This window comes from Notothenia coriiceps, unplaced genomic scaffold (genome assembly GCF_000735185.1).
Source record: "Notothenia coriiceps isolate Sejong01 unplaced genomic scaffold, NC01 NC01_scaffold00026421, whole genome shotgun sequence".
Taxonomy (NCBI): Eukaryota; Metazoa; Chordata; class Actinopteri; order Perciformes; family Nototheniidae; genus Notothenia; species Notothenia coriiceps.
The window spans coordinates 847,706-865,718 of NW_011359122.1; the positions used below are offsets into that span (position 1 = coordinate 847,706).

At 41.6% G+C, this 18,013-nt stretch overlaps 3 protein-coding genes across 3 annotated transcripts in view; 1 reads left to right on the top strand and 2 right to left on the bottom strand.

Annotated features, from left to right (window-relative positions):
* Nucleotides 1-1,348: 1,348 nt before the first annotated feature.
* Nucleotides 1,349-6,328, top strand: LOC104956935 (rho guanine nucleotide exchange factor 25-like). Its single transcript, XM_010784515.1, has 4 exons — nt 1,349-1,571; nt 2,295-2,524; nt 2,939-3,073; nt 4,376-6,328. Exons 1-4 carry the CDS (start codon nt 1,349-1,351, stop codon nt 4,499-4,501), a joined length of 714 nt encoding a protein of 237 aa, XP_010782817.1. The 3' UTR covers nt 4,502-6,328.
* A 923-nt stretch (nt 6,329-7,251) lies between these two features.
* Nucleotides 7,252-9,883, bottom strand: sp5l (Sp5 transcription factor-like). Its single transcript, XM_010784431.1, has 2 exons — nt 9,559-9,883; nt 7,252-9,073 (listed from the first exon to the last, which is right to left on the bottom strand). The coding sequence occupies exons 1-2, from the start codon at nt 9,610-9,612 to the stop codon at nt 8,036-8,038; spliced, it is 1,092 nt and encodes a 363-aa protein (XP_010782733.1). The 5' UTR covers nt 9,613-9,883; the 3' UTR covers nt 7,252-8,035.
* A 4,843-nt stretch (nt 9,884-14,726) lies between these two features.
* Nucleotides 14,727-18,013, bottom strand: part of arhgef25a (Rho guanine nucleotide exchange factor (GEF) 25a) — a 38,055-nt gene continuing 34,768 nt past the window's right edge. Inside the window, exons 8-10 of the mRNA XM_010784516.1 lie at nt 16,386-16,475; nt 15,534-15,626; nt 14,727-14,738 (exon numbers count right to left, since the gene is read on the bottom strand). Coding sequence (XP_010782818.1) covers nt 14,727-14,738; nt 15,534-15,626; nt 16,386-16,475 — 195 coding nt within the window. The remainder of the gene's footprint in view (nt 14,739-15,533; nt 15,627-16,385; nt 16,476-18,013) is intronic.

Consider the following 18,013-nt stretch of genomic DNA (forward strand, 5'->3'; position numbering starts at 1 on the left):
CTCAAACGTCACTCTTAAACAACGTCTGTTAATGATGACATGTGCACAGCTGTATCCCCCTCTCATCGGGCTTAACTGAATAACCCCTAATAAGGCCCATTTGAGACATTTAATTTAAATGAATTGAATCTTTCTCTTGTTAGTCAAGGAATTCAATGTATGATGCTGGTCCTACTTTTGTGTTCCGTTTTGGTGTAAAATGTAGCCTACATTTAAATAAAAATATAATTATAGTAATGTGAAAGCCTTTAGAAATGAATTGCACATAATAATTCCCACGGAGCTGTGAGCACTTATACATTTATGTGACGCTTATTTATGTGACTCATCTTCCAGATGAAGGTTTTCCTCTGTTGAAATCGACCAGCTGTGAAGGTGGGGGCGGGGCTTTTATACGCGAGTAGTGAAAACACTTCCGCGTAGTCTGCTCGCGTTCATCCTCCCTTTCGTCTCCTCCCGCACCCCTCCTCCCTCACCCTCCTCGACTCCTCCGTGTGCATTTCAGCTATTGGGACGTCATTCAAAATGGCGTGTCTTGATCGATTTCCGGGTCAAGTCCCGGAGGAGGGGAAGAGAGGAGTCGAGGAGGGGTATTGGGATGAGGCTTTCGTATTTCCCCATAAGGCAAGACCCGCCCAACTCTGTCTCTGATGGCTTACCCTGAAATGTTACCCGCGTTAACCAATCATCACTCCTCTCTGGTTACTTTCACTTTTCCATGGTGCTGTCAGAGGACATCGCTGTATTCGCCTGTAAGTTACATCCGCAGGGAGATTCGGTTCAGTTCCATCACATAATGTAACGCAGTAACGCACCCATTTAAATCACAGTAACTATAACGGCGTTACTTAATGGGAATAGGTAACTAGTAACGCTATTAGTTACCACAAAAAGTAGTTGCGTTACAGTAACGTGTTACTTTGTAACGCGTTAGTCCCAACACTGTTAGCTAATGAATGTTTCCATGCTGAACAACGGCAACATTACAACGTTTTCATTGGTCCCTCTTCTTTAGTGAAGACCAGGAAATGATGGATACACGGATCATGTTAAAATCAATAGGCATGCAATGACTCTAAATAATAATAATCACGCCACCAAACACAGATTAAAACAAAAGTAACTAACCTGTTTTGAAAATGTAAGAAGTAAAAGGAAAAAAGTCATCAGAAAAATAAGTAGTGGAGTAAAGTACTGATACCAGAACAATGTACTTAAGTAGAGTAACAAAGTATTTGTGCTCCACTACTTCCCACCTCTGCTAATGCAGCGTGTTACATCATCTCAGAGCAGGCTCTTTTTTGAGGTTGCATGTGTGAGCGAAGCATTTAACAAGCAACTCGGCAGGATGCACTCTTCACAGATGCTTATCCAATGTGATGTGTTCCAGGTGAGCTGCCTCGGGGTGGAGCCCAGCGTGGAGGGAGATGACGGCCGCCTCGTGCTGACATCACGCAACCCTGACGGCAGCGTGGTGCGCTTCCAGCTGCTGGCCTCTTCCCCTGAGATCTGCAGGGCCTGGGTCAACGATGTGGTTCAGATCTTGGACAGCCAGCGCAACTTCCTCAATGGTTAGACCCAGCTGAACTCTGAAAATTACACAACATCCCACGCCATTTATCCATAAATCATAATTCATCCTGGCATATATTTCATCCTTCCATATATAGACTTAAGTGCACTTATGAATCAGTGTAAGATGAGAGGAGTGTTTTAGTTTGACCATGTATTGTGGCCTTTGGAAACCCATTCCTGCCCCCGTTCCAAGAACATTTTCTAAAAACAAAAATGTCATGGTCAGTCAACATAATGAGATTCAATGTCAAAATTGTCTAATAGTACTTTATTTATACTCCCTTTTCAATGTTTATAGGCAGTTTACAAAGATGTACATCACATAACAATCTAGTTGTTAGCAGATTCAGTGTTAATTAATTATAATTCACAAGTAAAATATGCCCCCATAAAATATGTCATAATTATTGATGTAAAAACTGCACATTAATAAACCTTAATGTCCTTATCTGCCTTTACCCGCACAATATAAATATGAATGTCAATGCAAAATAAACGCGATGAAGTAAACTGACAAAATAAATGTTGAATCCAAATGACACAATGCTTTGTAAAATGTTCAGAATCAGGTACAGACCATTGTTTTGTTTTTTGTACTGTTCTCGTTTCTGATTTTATGTAAAGCGTCTTTGAGCACTAGGAAAAGCGCTATAAAAATCCAATTTATTATTATTATTATTATTATAAGTACCGTCTATGTTTCTGTGTGTCTCCTTCAGCCTTACAGTCACCCATTGAGTACCAGCGACGAGAGAGCAAGTCTAATAGCCTGGGCCGCAGCATGAGGCCCCTGCTGTCTGCTGCCAGCGCCCTGCGGCCCCATTCCTCCGCCTCCATTGACCGCCATAAGCTGCCATCCCTTCACTCTCACAACACCTCCCTGCCCACACTCTACCTGCCCAGCCAAGGCCAGAACCAAGGACCCATCGAGACCTACGCACTGCGGGAAGTAGGTTTCTTTCGCTGTCTCCTTCTTTGCCCTATACTGTGACAATGTTCTGCTGCTCACTCAAACACAGTATTTCTATTTATGAGACACTTGAGACACAGCCAGGCCCGTTATCTCTTAAAGGTCTCCTATTATACTATTCTTAACATATATTATAGGTCTCAGATATATAGAAAACATGTCTATGAAGTGTTTTTCTCAAAAAACCTGAGGGTTTTGTTTTTTGACACACCGGGGACACATATTTATGTATAAAAGACATACAAAAGTGCATTTTGCATGATAGGAGACCTTTAAGCTTTTTTGACAGGGCGGCTGTACTGTCACACATATGGGATAATTGAAATAACAAATGATATTGTGTGCATGAACTACAGTGTTGCTGAGTGACCTACCTGTTGTTTGCCTCTGCAGCCCACCCTGGTCCAGCCGTGCCCTGCTGACTCCACCACTGTTTCTCTGTCACATGTCCAACTGGGCTTCACTGATCAGCCAAACTGTCAAGCTGTGTCAAATGGGATGTACACACCCAGCACACAAAGTGCACAGGTAGTGTACACGCATGCATATAGAGACTAAGCTGTGAATATGATATCCCTTCAACTGTAATTATTTCAGAGCTAAACTGGGTGCTCCTGGGTTGTATCGCAGTCATTATTCAACACCAGCAGTGGGATGATAAATGACAAAACAGGAAGTTAACCATACAGGGAATAATGGGCTATTGTACAACATCTTACCATCATTCCACTCTGCTCATTAGGGTAATTAAAAGATGAAAGACTAATACATGTTAACCATTTATTAAGACACAAATACAGTGAAGGGTTTTTTGAATCATAAGAAGAGTTCAGTCAGACAACTCGCGTGTTTCTTTAACATGTTTATTAGAAGCAGCATATAGTTGAGTTTGGCGTCTAGGCTCGGGCCTCATCACTCCACAGATATACTGTACATAGCACGATGAGTGATGATTAAATAACTAACCCCCGGGCCTACAGGTGGAAGCTGAGGTGGAAGCTGGGGTGGTGGTGGGGCAAGCAAGCAGCAGCGACGTGGAAGTAGCTGCAGCAATATCAGCAGCAAGCAAAGCATAGAGAGATATCTGGCAGGTTAATAGAGCGGCATATTAAGGAGACTCTGTTTGGTTGGCTGTAGAGTGGCAAGGGGCGTTATGTATGAATGCAGCATATGTGTTCGAGTTGACTGCCTGAACTAGCTCGCAGGCTTCGCCCCATTTATTTCTCCCCCTATTGGATGAAAAGGGAATCGATAAATATCTGGAAAGTTATGAAGGAAACTGATTAACTTTTAGCTGTGCTGGTTTCAGTTAGTTGAATACAAAGACGGAAAATTACCACATCTCTGTTTTACACTAAATACAACAAGGTTCCATTTTACGCCTGTCTGCCTTTACCCTGTAGTTTTAACCATCTGGTCAGTCAATAATGGCAGCATCCTGTTGTTGGGCTTTACATTACCATTAGTGACGTCTCCCTCTGTCATCACTGGGCTGATGTCCTCAGTGTTGACAGCCCATCAGTTGTTGTTCTCCATACTTCTCGCTGTTTACTCAGTCTGGATAGGCTCGGTACATAATAAACAGGAAGCTAGCTGAGCCAGACGAGGAAGTCAGAGAGAGATGCCTATCAAAGCCAGCAAAAGGTTTCCCATAATTGTGCTGGGATGAAAGGACGGACCTGGGCCAATGCATTTTCAGACTGCAGCTTTAATTGGAAAATTGCGTTAAACTAAGTTTCTTGTTTGGTATAAAAGTGAACCTACAGTATTATGAGTGAATATGTGCAGTACATGGAAGTACGTTGTGATGAATGTTCCCTCTATCCCCAGCAGAGAGCAGGAGAGGGCTGCCGGAGGGGGCCGCCTGCTGATGCTGGGAGCCAGGCTCCACTGTCGGGCCCCTCAGCCGGACGTCGCCCCAGCAACCTGGCTCAGCTTGCCGAGGACGACCTATGAACTCTGAGGCTCTCTGTCTCCTGGGGCAGGAGGACAGCAGCTAACGCCACAACTGAGGAGACACGAATACTTCTCCACTGTCTGTTAATGCCAGGCTGGACCCTTACCTGGTTCGGTCATAACTTATGGAGGATACTGAAGGAACCTGAGGGAACATATGAAGGAATTATGGGCTGAAACTATGAAATTACTTTTTTAGGGAGCCATTTAATGGGTAGCCTTGGTCACTTTTGAGTGTCCATGGACAGTACCCACTACCCAGTGATACTGGACTGGTATGACAATTTGTGCTTTCTACCTTTTTGAGAGATTGAATATCTTCTCTCTTTCAAAGTTCAAGGGGAATTCGTTTGATGAAGAAATATCCATTCCTATTTGGGGCGGTCACTGGAGTTACATGTGTGCCTGAATGTTTGTTTATGCAACAATGTGTGGATGTGTTTGTAAGCATGAACGTGTGCAAGGAGTGGCAGTAGCTCCTATTGTATCTTTGGTAAATATCCTTCATAAACATGTTTTTTTCTGATGCCCCATTGTGAAGACAAGTACAGCCACATTACTACATTTTGTCATTCCCCTGCTGACAACTGCTGTTTGTGTTGACAAGAATAGGAAAGGCAGAACACTTGATTTGAACACGCCAGTGGAATTTCATCTGAAAGTGAAGAAGTTTCTGTCTTGCTACATAGCTGAGAGCTCCTGGGTGCTCTCTTATTCTGTTTGACCGGCCCTCGTTTGATCTGGACAAAAAAGGCGTGAGTGAGCCCCCTAGAGGTTCTCTGTGGGAATGACGTCACTTCAGAATACTTTTTCTCTCTTTGGGCAACTCCTGAGGAGTTTCGAGATACAGTAGGTGCATTCAAAGGGACTGCTTTGCTGACCCAAAGTGTTGCATGAACCATCTCTGTTGTGATTGACTGACACAATGCTGCTTTACACAGATCGTTCGTTCTAGGCAGAAGTAGAGAACCTGTGATTTTGGGGGAAAACCCACTTAAAAGTGCATAAACTTATATGAATTGTTTTATTAGTCCACTGTTGTTATGTCAAGGCTGTGCACCATTTCTATAATCTCTGTTTAGCTTTTGCCCTCATGGACTAAATACTGTACAGTGCATACCATAAAGGAAATCATACATTTCCACTTGTAAGATGAAGAAAGACCCTGGTATGCCAAGAAGTGTTACCGTTTCAGCTGGTTAAAATGAAGGATAAGATGTTGCTGGATAAACAGAGTGATGCTGATGGATCTGCATGCTCTTCCTCAGACAACAGTGCCAAAAAACAGTAGCTCGCCACTCAAGTATTTCATGCTCTTACTTATAGTTCAGTTTGCCTGTACTCTTACAAATCAATCATAGATATATGTGTTACTATCTGGATCGTAACGCCTAAATCACACCGAGAGAAGCAAGTAAATGAATGAGGCTATTTAGTCACTATATAAACGTTCTTCTCTGTGGCCAGTAGAGGTCCCCACAAGGCTTTCACTTCCAGTTAGATCATACAGCTGCACCAAAGATCAAGAGGCCTCATGTTTCAGTGCTCACAATCAAGCAAAAGCTGCTCAATGATCTGTCCAAAACCCAGTAATAAACAACATAAAATGAACTGAAAGGTGAGATATGAGTGGAACCATCTCACAAAATACATCTGCAGTTAATGTAAACTGTCTGTTTCATGGGAATGACTGATCAGGCAGTTTTTCTTTAATACAAAGCAAAGCCATTATGGAGAACCAGAAAGACACCAACACCAGGAGAGAGTTTGTGAATGCCATCATGTTTGACTGACTGTTGTATCATATCAAATAAAAAGTCTTTATGAAAATGGATGTGGTGTTTATGTTTCTCTCTAAAAATAACTGTGCTTTTATTGCCCACAGAGACATATCTTTGTGTGGCTGTGGATCTTTATATTCTAAGGTAATACTATTATCTGACACATACTCAATATGTTTTTATTTTGTATTCATTCAACTAGAAGCGCAACTAAAGTAGTTGTATTAGCCATAGGCCATGGTCCTCTGACTCTACCTTTGGGAACCTCTGACGAAGACAAAGGCAATGCATTTTGCTTGCTGTAGCATCCCCCTTGCAGAAAGTTCAAACAGGATTAAAAACAAAGAGAAGAAACCCCTGGATGAGCAGACATCTGGTTGGCTGGCCTCTGAATAAAGCCCCTTTCTGGGCAGTAAAGCAAGGCCGATCGTAACACGGCTGTGATATATGGAGGAGGGGGGGAAGGGGTATTAACTTTCACAAGGGTGCAAAATCAAAGGGAGTTCCTGTCACCACTGAGGGGGTCTCAGCAACAGGGGTCCCATTCACAGGGAATTCCTCTCCAGTGCCCTCTGTTGCATCTGTTGACTCAATCTTCTCCATTGAGAGAAAGAAAACACTCATTAAAAGCCACATGACTGTGAACTTGATTGCAGCAGGAGAGACAAACAGCCCCATCAATGGATTGAGTATTTACTTTGAGGTGTGAAAATCTTTGAACAGCCCACCATGTTAGGGCTTCTTTAGGAGCTTCTTCCTTCACACCAACAGAACAAAGGCAGCATTTGTATTCTGAATGCCATCAGATTATCATTTAAATAAAATGTTAGATCTTTAGGAGCTCCGGGGCATCCGAAATTCACACGTTTACTGAATGAGCTAAGAGGGTAAAAAACTTTCACTGTCAGTCACAGATACTGTATTTAAAGGTAAGACAATAACATAATTGGAAACAGTGTACGTTTCAGCAAAGACAATGTTTATTAAAATGTACATGCGGCCATAACCATAATAAAATTGTTCATGATATTTATACATAATTTACAAAGAATTGAAACATTTAAAATGTTTGCTAATCTGAAGCCGTGGTACTTCACAGAAATCTGTAGATCAAAGACTTACATTTCAAAAAAAGATCCTACCTTGAAGCTGACAAATTAGGGTTTGTTTTGGAGAAGAACAAATCTAATTAACAGCAACAGAAGCTCTTTCCATTTTAAACCTGTTCTCAAGAGCCGAAATTATAGTTTTTTATTCAGCAACCTTCTGCTGTAAGGCATACATTTATTTTGAACATGATAATATGGACATATTAAGGTAAACCTTGTGGAACTCGCTTATGTCTGGCACATCCTTCACAAAATATTTACAAAATGAATGTTTAAGATTTTTCCATTTTTCCATCAGTTCAAATTTAAACAAGTATTATTTATTTAAGGCATAATACCTTTCTTGTTTCAGGAGAAATAGTCTTTTGTGGCATTTTGAAGTCGACAAAATTCAGCACAACTCTTGAAATATCACTGAAAAAGAACTTCAATTCATCTTTAAAGCTGCCTTGCCTCAAAAAGAACATGATAACCTTTTTAAAGATGGTCTCTAAATATATTTTCATGGTACTACTTGAAGTCAAAAGTAGGGCTTAGACAACAGAAGATGTTCTGGGAGCTTGATGCTCACCCTCTAGTGCAAACCTATGGCAGTGAGTGTAACACAGTCTGTTCATAGTTGATTATTATTGTGGAATGATGGATTACTCTCTCTTGATATTGGTGAGCAGCGGGTCCGTGCTCTGTGAAGGCTGCGCAGACCGGCTCTTCCTGGTTTGGTGGGTCTTCACATGTTTGGAGAGGTGGTCACTCCTCATGAACCTCTTGCCGCACTGCTGGCACCCAAAACGCTTCTCCCCGGTGTGTGTGCGGAGGTGCCGCTGTAGCTCGTCTGAACGGGTGAAGCTTTTCCCGCAGAAGAGCCAGTTACAGATGAAGGGCCTCTCCCCGGCGTGCCAGCGCAGATGTGCCTTGAGGTGAGAGGTCTTCTTGTACACTTTGCCACACTCTGGGATGTGGCAGATGTGCAGTCTCTTCTTTCCAAACTCTAACCCCCCTCCATTTGCCTGGCAGTTGGGGCACTTGCAGCGGCGGCAGCGGCGTGTGGAGCTCAGGAGGCCCTTGGAGGTGCCTTGGAGAAGAGCAGCTATCTGTGGCTGGTGGCCCAAAACCAGCTGTCTGCCTAGAGAGAAGTGATGGTTGGAGGGGGTGACGTTGGTTTGAGGTAGGCTCCACCATTGCTGCCCTTCGTCCATATGGCCTCCGGGCAGGTGATGCCGGGCAGAGGAGTTCTGGAGGAAGCTGGGGAAGTTTTGTGCCACACTGTTGTGCTGAGGGTAATAGGAGCCGGTGGTCTGCGACTGTGAGGACAGCACTTTCACGGGGGAGAGTTCAAAAGAGTAAGAAGAAGGTGGTTCAGCCGGAGGGGTGAGAGGCAGCTCATGGTGGTGGTGATGATGGGGGTGATGATGATGGTGACCCAGACTAGGCTGCATGTGTCCGGGAAACTGCACCTTGGGCACCGTGAAGGTCATCTGGTGTGTGCTGAGGGCTGAGCTGGGCGCCATTTCGTTGCTCCAGAGCTGGAACATCCCCGCTGTGGAGCTGACGGTGCTCTCGTAGGGGAACTGGGAACCTTCTGAGCCCATCGCACCCCCCACCTGCCAGGCCTGGCTACAGGTGGTGGCCAGGAAGGACAGGGCGTTGGGGGCTCCCTCTGGGGAGGAGCTGGGCGTCCGGTCCTGTTTGGTGATACACAAAAATACATCATAAGCCACACTGAAGACAAGTCCAAGTATTAAATCTTCATTCATTTAAAATAATATGACCTAATTTTATTACACTATCATAGGATATTGGCACTATATCTGAGCAAAAAAGTTTGAAAGAAAGATACATTTTAAACTTTTAAATAACCCTGCTACTTAATTTGTTGTGTTGCCCTAATTGGGGTTTTCTGTCTTTTCTAGAACTCCGATTTTTTTTAAACAATTCAACCACTATGATAAGCTTAAATCTTCACACCGTTCAATCTTGTGAAGCATATTATTTCAATACACCCAAGTTGCCGAGTGGTGACTTTCACCACCACTAAATAAAATAATAGAAGGCGTCAAAGATATGATTAAACAACAAACGTTGTGGTCGAATGTACTTATTGCAAGTCGCTTTGGATAAAAGCGTCAGATAAATGCAATGTAATGTAATGTGTAATGTAACAACAAACCTGTAAGAAGGTGTGCAAAAAGTTGTCAGTCCTTTGTATCGCGAGCGCAGCCATCTGTCCTCGCGCTCTTCCACGCACCTGCAACACAAACTGCGCCGAGAGGCTCGAAGCACAAAGTCTCAACTACAGCTCGGGGTGCAGAAGAGAAGAAAATATGCTCTCGGATGACTCCTTGTGAAAGTAGACTGAAATATCCCGCGTCACTAAAATGTCCCTCAGTCCGCCAGGTAATTGTTGTCAGTGTGCGAGCAGTCCAGACAATCTGCTGTTGGAGCAGAGAGGTCTGAAGTTAGAGGCAGAGAGGCGGGCAGTAAATCCTTGCGATCATCTCAAAAGCGCCAGAGCTGTATCTTCTCTTTATAGAGTGAAAAGATCCTCTCAACGGGGTCTCCAGTATGATGCAGGAGAGCGAGTCAATAGATGGGAGATGTGAGGGTGGAAGGAGGGGGGGATTGTTAGGTGAAAGGGTGGGCTACTCATAATTTCACTCAATTTCAACCAAATGCTGACCTCAAGTGTTGACTCCTCCTCCAATTGTTCTGAAAAAAAGAAAGCATGATAAGAGGTTTCCTGTGATATCTAAATTGAGAGTTTGAACTTCTCCGGACATCCCATGGTATTTTTCCACTTCTTTAAATAAAGAAAAGGTGCATGCATGATTTTGAAAAAACATTTCAAATTGTTTAGTGTTTCAGCAACTTTCATTTTCTACATTTAGAACCACAATATGCTGAGACTGTGATAAACTCTAAGATTAAAATAGCCAACGTAGTCAAATATTTCCCACTGTGGGAGTATTCACATGCGGCTTCAAATCCACTGTGGGAATTTAAGTAAAGATAGTAGATACATGGATTTTATATTTTTGGCAACAACCAGTGATGCACTTTTGAATGAAAACGTTGGCAATCTACAGTCAACATTATATCTAGGCAAACAAACAGAGGTATGGGAACAATACATTCATACTTACAGGAGGGGGGGGGAAAGTGCTTTTTCCTTTGTATACTCTCATCTTGCATAACGTCATGCAACAAAGGATAGAAAAAGGGCAAAACAAGTGTTCATTTTTTTAACTTAATTTCCTGTAACCATAGATTCACTTGCACTTTAGATATGGTAAAATTGGACATTTTACAATGTGAGTTTGAGTTAATGCATCATTTTTGCTTAGGTGATGTTAACAGTAAATTAATAGATGATTAGGAACTGTTTTGGACAACAATTAATATTTACATTGATAGCAGTTTACTCCATTGTTTGGTATTTTCTCCAGATGTCACATAAGACACTTTGTGTTTGTCGGCAGGCAGTTCCCGGCCTAGCAGGCGTAAGGCTCACACACCATGAACACAGTGACAGTATTTTCCCTCACAAAGCTAACTGATAAAACTCAATCAAAGCCTCTGAGTTCTCACCAGTGGGTGACATGTCAAATAGGCTGCCCTGTGTGACATTCTCACATTTCAGAGTTCAAGTAGAGGCCGCTTCAGATCTTCTCCATTAAATGCAGATTGAGGCTTAATCTCATTCTGTAAGTCTGTTCACCATTACAATGTTAAGAGTTTAAATCCAGGCTGGGAACCTGCTTCTCATGTAAATTCCTGGTTCCTCACTTACTCACTGCTCCCTGTTTCACAGACTGTGATCCTTAAATAAACATGCTTTAAGGAGGAGCCAGTTAGAATTAGAAATACATTAACTTAAAATGTAAACTTTATAACTCAGTATGGGCACAAACGTAAAGGTGTTTGTATTCAATGTGTTAGTCATTTTTACTTGACAGTTAAAAATAATTAAAGGTATTGAAGATGGTCTGTAAACTGTGTTTGGCTCAGGACTTTTTTAAGTTATTAGTGTGAAAGCAGATACGACAGGATTTAAATGATGTCCTTGACAGAGAGACAGCTCATTTTAAAACAAAATATTTGTCCATGCTCTTATTGACGTGCAGACTTCAGCTGCAGCGTGCTAAAATCACACACTTTTTTTTTTCATATATTAACAAAATTGAGCAAATCTAAAAAACTGTTATGGAAAGAAGAAATGAAAATGAAGACTCAAAAAAATATTTACTGAGTGTTAAAGCATATGCAATTATATTAGATTTAGAAAAAGCAATAGGAAAGATGTATCTTAATGAATTATAAATTAAAAGTGTTTTCTAATAGCTCTGGCTTGAAATGTAGGAATCAAAAAAGAATTTCAGAAAAGACAAACACATGCATTTAAATAAACACATGCATTTAAAATAATAAATCAATAACATGATTTAGTTTGAAACAAATTCCTTATGCAAATATTAAGTATGTGATGTAACTCCAACAGCATTGCGGAAAATAGTCTAATTCCAAATGAAAGTGAACATTTAGGATGAAAGAAACCCGTAGTAAAGAAAGAGCGGAGGACATGAAAATAGGAGTGTATCTTGGAAGCAGAGGTTTGCTGTGTCTCTGGTTTATTACGGAGCAGAAGTTGTTAATTACCCTGATTCTTATTTCCTGTCCCCTCTCCCCCACACCACCCCACCCCCACTGTACTGCCTCCCAGATGAGTGGCTTTGAAGTGCAAAGTACTCTCTCCTCACTTTGAACTGTGAAAACAATGCTCATGTGGTGGTGCTTACCTTCCCCATGTTACCTCATTTAAATAGACCTGGATACGGCTTGCACAGTTTTCAAGGGAAAACTCATTTCCAGAGAAAGAGGTCCCTGTGTTCATTAAACAGCTGGTGAGATTGCCGCTAATCAGGCCCGCTCCCTCCGTCATACACTGCAGGCTGCTCTGACTGGGTGGCTACCAGAAAATTCAACTTCAGAAACCAACACAGGCTACATCCCAACAAGGCGATGCAGACACTTTTATGGACCTATTACTAAACAGAAAATTAGCTCAAGAAAAAAGAGCACATATAGCTCAACAGTGTTTTTTCAGGGAGTTTAATGATCTGAAATCACCTGAGTTTTAAGTCCTTTTTCCCACAACAAAAAACAAATGGAGCTGTTTTTGTTGCAAACATAATCTTACTCTTAAACTCAGAACGTAGAATATGCGAGTGGCTGCTCAAGCTGTTTTTATCATGCCTGGGGGGCAGTTTAAAAGCCTCAGATCACTAAATTGTCCCAGCTGTCTTGACCATCTGCACTCGAAAAGGGTAGCCGCAGAGGAAAGCGGCTTTTGTACTGGTGGCCATGTCAAAAAGCCAATTTTACAGCACCGTGCTGACTCAATTGCCCTCATGTGACAAATGCAGCCTAATGGATGAGACAGACAGCATGTAAAAGCCTGCTTCTAACTGAAGTGCTTCACTCTTTAACCATTCAAATCCAAGACAGGACAAGATGGGCCGTAATTACCATGACACTCAGTTTCATTGGGATGAGCAGCAGCACCAACAGCTGGACTTTACAATGCAACAATCTGATAGCTCATTCAGGAGTCTCTTTCCTGTTTCCTATTGAGTTAGAAATGTGTGTGTTAGTGTTTCAAAGGGAGGGGGCAGAGAGATACTAAAGAGACATTGATGCTCACAATCAGGCACATTGATAAGGTTTACTAAATCTAATGCGCCCCCTCAGTAGTGCCTTGGAGAAATCACATCGATCAGGATGCAATGTGGAAACTTTTCACATCAGTCACATCATGTTATATCTTTTGTTGTGCTTCGTCATCTGAGCAGATCAAGTCCTCCTCCATCTGTGAACTATTGTTGAGGACTGTTTCATGTCTGGCAATCCATACTTTTTTACTAAAACTCATCTTAAATACAAATGTTTATTTATTTTGAAGAAGGAGATGGATAAACTGATATAAACAGCTTCTTCTTCTGCCACAAAGGTACATGCAGGTTATGCAAAAAATGCATACATTCTGAAGGAATACATCAGTTCATTCAAATCATTCAGTTATTTAGTATGAATATATGTATTTCTATATTTGGAGAGTATTTCAATCTCAGGAAAATACTTTAAACATCAATTAATAATTAATTAAATAATATATTTAAACATATCTCAAAGGGATATCTTAAGCTGTTATCACTCTATATTTATTTTTAGCTTTTTTCTGCTGCAAACAAATCCTAACATGCATAATTAAAAAAATAACAAAAATTAAATCACAAATCTCAGAATTGCAATATGTTTTCATTACTTCTCATGCCGTGATATCACAGCAGGATTTAGTTTTGATTCCCACTCTGCATCACAGTTTATATCTGTAGGCTTGTGAGAAGTAGCAAACTACAATAATTCCCTCATCTCTTGTCCATTAGCATGTACAAAAACCCCAAAATCTCCAGTCTTGGGCAGACAGCACACATCCCCACTTGTCTAAGAAAACTTTTATCAATACCAAGAGCACTTGAAGTTTGTTTGCATTTTGTTTTCCAGCACTCTTAACAACTTCAGAAGTCAGATCACAGGAGTATCTGATCAAAGCGCTTCGTGGTTAGTTCTGGAAACACAGGAGTGCTACGCCACGCTTTGATACTCCACATCAATATTTCAATTCAACAATCACTTGACATGCACCCATACTCCCAGAGACGAAAGACGAAAGGGGAGGAAGAGAGAGGGAGAGAGAGAGATCCAGGGAAGATGTAGGGGGTTTGGGAAGTACATATAAAAGAAATGGATTGAAGAAATTCCTTCCTTTTTCACCTTTGTGGCAATGTTGTATAAAATGAGCTGATATTTCCTTTACACTTATAAAGAAGTGTACTAAAATCATTACAAAGGCAGCCCAAGTTAAGTCAATACGTTTAAACATGCAACATATTTTACAAAATGTTGAATTGCCTGGCAACTTTGTCTCACAAAATGAAAACACAAAACTGACAGGAACTTTTGGTCTAATCGACTCAAGTTTCACAGTCACTTCACTTATATATCAGTGCTAAAACACTTGTCACAGTCTGAAATTCTAGGCAGAGGACGTGTTTCATGTTTTATCAAAGGAAAGTAGTACAGGAACTCTGCAGTGATAAAGATGAATACAGTCCATCTGCCAAATGTCACTTTCACAGTGCTTCATAATCATTTCATCATCTCTACAGGATATGACATGCTTTGAAGGTTTCGGCCTATAAAAATATGGCTTTTGATCTGAAAGAGAGACTTGTAGCATGAAAAGACGTGTAGTCAATCAAGAGATATTACGTGACACTGCTACTGGTAAAGCTTCAAGTGTGGTTTACAGCACACTGTTACAGAGTCATTATGAAGATGGAGGCAGCAGCCAGTTAGCATAGAGAATGGAAATAACGAGAAAAAGTTATCGTAAAAACGATAGAAACATCTTCACAAAAAATATAAATAAACAAAAAGAAAAGAACCGTCAGTTTATGGCAAGTTACTATGAAGAAATATGACCAGACCCTCAAGAACAATCACTATATAACCCAGTTTCTCGGCATTTCGTGTTATAGTCACGAAATTCATTGAATCTATTGATTCGTGTTCATCAACACGATTTTCCCCTTTTTTTCGTGTCACAGAACAATTTTAAAAGCAATGTATTTGTATTGGTAGTATGTTTCGTGCCTGCACCACGTCTTTTTGTCCGGTCGGGTCTTGGAAGACCAGAAGCTGTGTGGTTCATAAAAACATTTTCTTACTCAATATCTTACCCTAAGCCTAACCCTATCCCTTTTATTTAAAATTGTATAATGTCGGAGTTTTTTTGCCGTCCGCGAGGAAAGGAAATGGGGCCCAGAGCCTCAGAATACTGAAATCTGTATTTTTTTGTCATCTTTTTTCCTTCTAATTTGTTATTATTTGGTGCAGGCACGAAACATACTACCAATANCCTGCACAGTGGGGTGTGTGTGCGTGTTTGTGTGCGTGCTTGTATGTTTACAATGCTGTGACAGACCAGCTATGTGTCAGACAACTGCACAGTGAACAGCTGTGTGTGTGTGTGTGTGTGTGTGTGTGTGTGTGTGTGTGTGTGTGTGTGTGTGCCCTGCTTTTCACCTTGAGCAGCAGCTGGTACTTCATGATCCTTTGGACAGGTTTGATGAGCAGGTCGTTGAGCTGCAGCCTGTGGCCCAGCTGTTGTCGCAACTCCTGTCAGAAGAGACGGACACAACAACACGAGTCAACATGACAGCCGCAGCAAACGCGGCAGCTAACGGCCAATATAATCATTCTAAAGGAATATATCACGGGGATTATACTGTTTATCTAATAGTCATGTGTTTACTGTCAATGAAAAGGAACTGATTACAATCTCAATAATAAATGGCAGCTGGAAAGACACCTAAAGGGTCATGTATACTACAGTATATAGCAAATAAACAGTTAGACATACAGTACATGCATACTAAAGGGCATAGTAACTACAGGCACATCTACAGTGTTTGACCTGAATCAATAAGTCATTCAACCTTCAATGTAGCTTTGGATAAACATTTCAGTATTATAAAAGGTATGCAATCCAACATATTTGCTGGCTATAGCTCCTCATATGTAAGACTTTGATGGAAATCTAATATTTTTGGGTTTTGGACTGTTGTTCACAAAACAGGAGGGAGGCTGTGGCTCAGTGATATAGTGCGCTGATATTTGGATCAAGGGGACACTGGTTCAAATCCCGCTGCAGTCAGCATGTTGCTGTGTCCTTGGGCAAGACACTTCACCCAAAATGGCTCCTGTGGGGATTGCCCACAGTATTGAATGTATGTATGTACGCTTTGGGTAAAAGCGTCTAACAAGTGATACGTAATGTAAAAAGCAGACCATTTGAAGATGCATCCTTTGAATCTAGGAGCTTTTTAAACTTTTTTCTGACGGAACCAAAACTACTTATTTGAATAAAATACTCACCTCAAAGTAAGTCTCGATGTACTCTGAGACAATATGTTCGGACTTGGGCTTGTTCTGACAGTATACTACGTACATATGCAGACGCCTCTCCTGCAATACAAGCCAAACAAACATCAGATGACAAAACCATGCATTTGAATCTTTGATACAAATAAGTGACAAAGGGAAACTTCCTTGTCACAACATTTTATTTTGATATGCAATACAGATAAATAAACATTGCAAATAAAATAAATGTTAGCGGAAAACAGGACAACGATCTATGTGCAGTGTAGAGCAGAGCATAATGATTTGTCTCGGAGAGCGGGGGGGGGCTTTGAAGCTGACTCAGTTGGGTAAGCGCTTTCTCTCCTGTGCGTAATTGGCATGGAAGTGAGGATGTGGCAGTCCTGAGAGTCCTAATGGAGTTACATGTAGATGAGCATGGGGTTATGTATAATTCACCCAGGTTACCCTAAGTGTAACCAGAGCCTTTTAGAGACTGCCAATATAAGGCTGTACCTAGCAACACGCTGCATGGCTCTGTTACCTAGAGACCAGTGAGTGGCTCCACCTGAATATGGACATCGTGTAACACTGCAGAGGACGGCTGCATGTGAAATATGAGTATTCTTTCCACCAGCATCCAGTATACTAGCCTGGGTGAGTGTTTACATGTGTTTATGTGATGCATGTATCATGTGAGCGAGCACACATGTTGCGCATTGGTATCACAGCTCTCGTTAAAAGCAGATTGGGCTTTCTGCATTTCATTAGAGCCATGTTCCCTGTCTGCTTGTTTTCACAGTTTGACACCATGCTTAGATTTAGTTACAAGTTTCTTTATTCCCCCACAGGCTTTTTAAGTTAATTATCCCGTGGGCTCAGGCTTATTGAATTTTTTTGAAGAGCTACAGACAGACGGAGTGAATATAGCAAAAGAGAGACACATTTGACTTAAGCATCTTCAGACAAGAAAGACAAGTGGGTCAAATGACCCATCATGTCTGCCCCATCTGCGTGTGCCACCACTTAAACAATAAGCAACCATCTAATTTCACACCCTGTGTAAGCCCTGTGACCCCATACCACCCATTCTATTCTAAGAACAATGTTCTTAACAGTGGAACTTTCTTTGCATGCATCCCTTCACTTCATTCCTGAGCAAAAAATATATTTAAAAAGGAGTTTGTGGTCGTTTCGGGTGAACAAAAAGCCTTCATATCAAAGAGACTAAGCTGAGAGTTTGTTTTTCTTTTGTCGTGTTCATGTGGTCTTTTCTGGCTGTTTTTTCCCTGGTGTTTCCGACCAGTCCAGCCCAGACTGGAAATTGGCCAGTGTTTTGCTGAGTGTGTGTGTGTGTGTGTGTGTGTGTGTGTGTGTGTGTGTGTGTGTGTGTGTGTGTGTGTGTGTGTGTGTGTGTGTATGTGAGTGTTTGCCGTGTGCAGTGTTGTAAAAACAGAGCCTGGGCTAAGCAGTATCAGTAACAGGGAAATGGAAGGAGAGACGCCGGCAGTCAGTTGAGAGAGATGGAGAGACGTAGGGTGTAGGATAAACAGGAGCAATGAATGTTTTTCTTAGCTCTATTTACCCTCGCGCAAAACAACACAAGGAAGGAGATCTAGACACCTCCACTGTGTGTGTGTGTG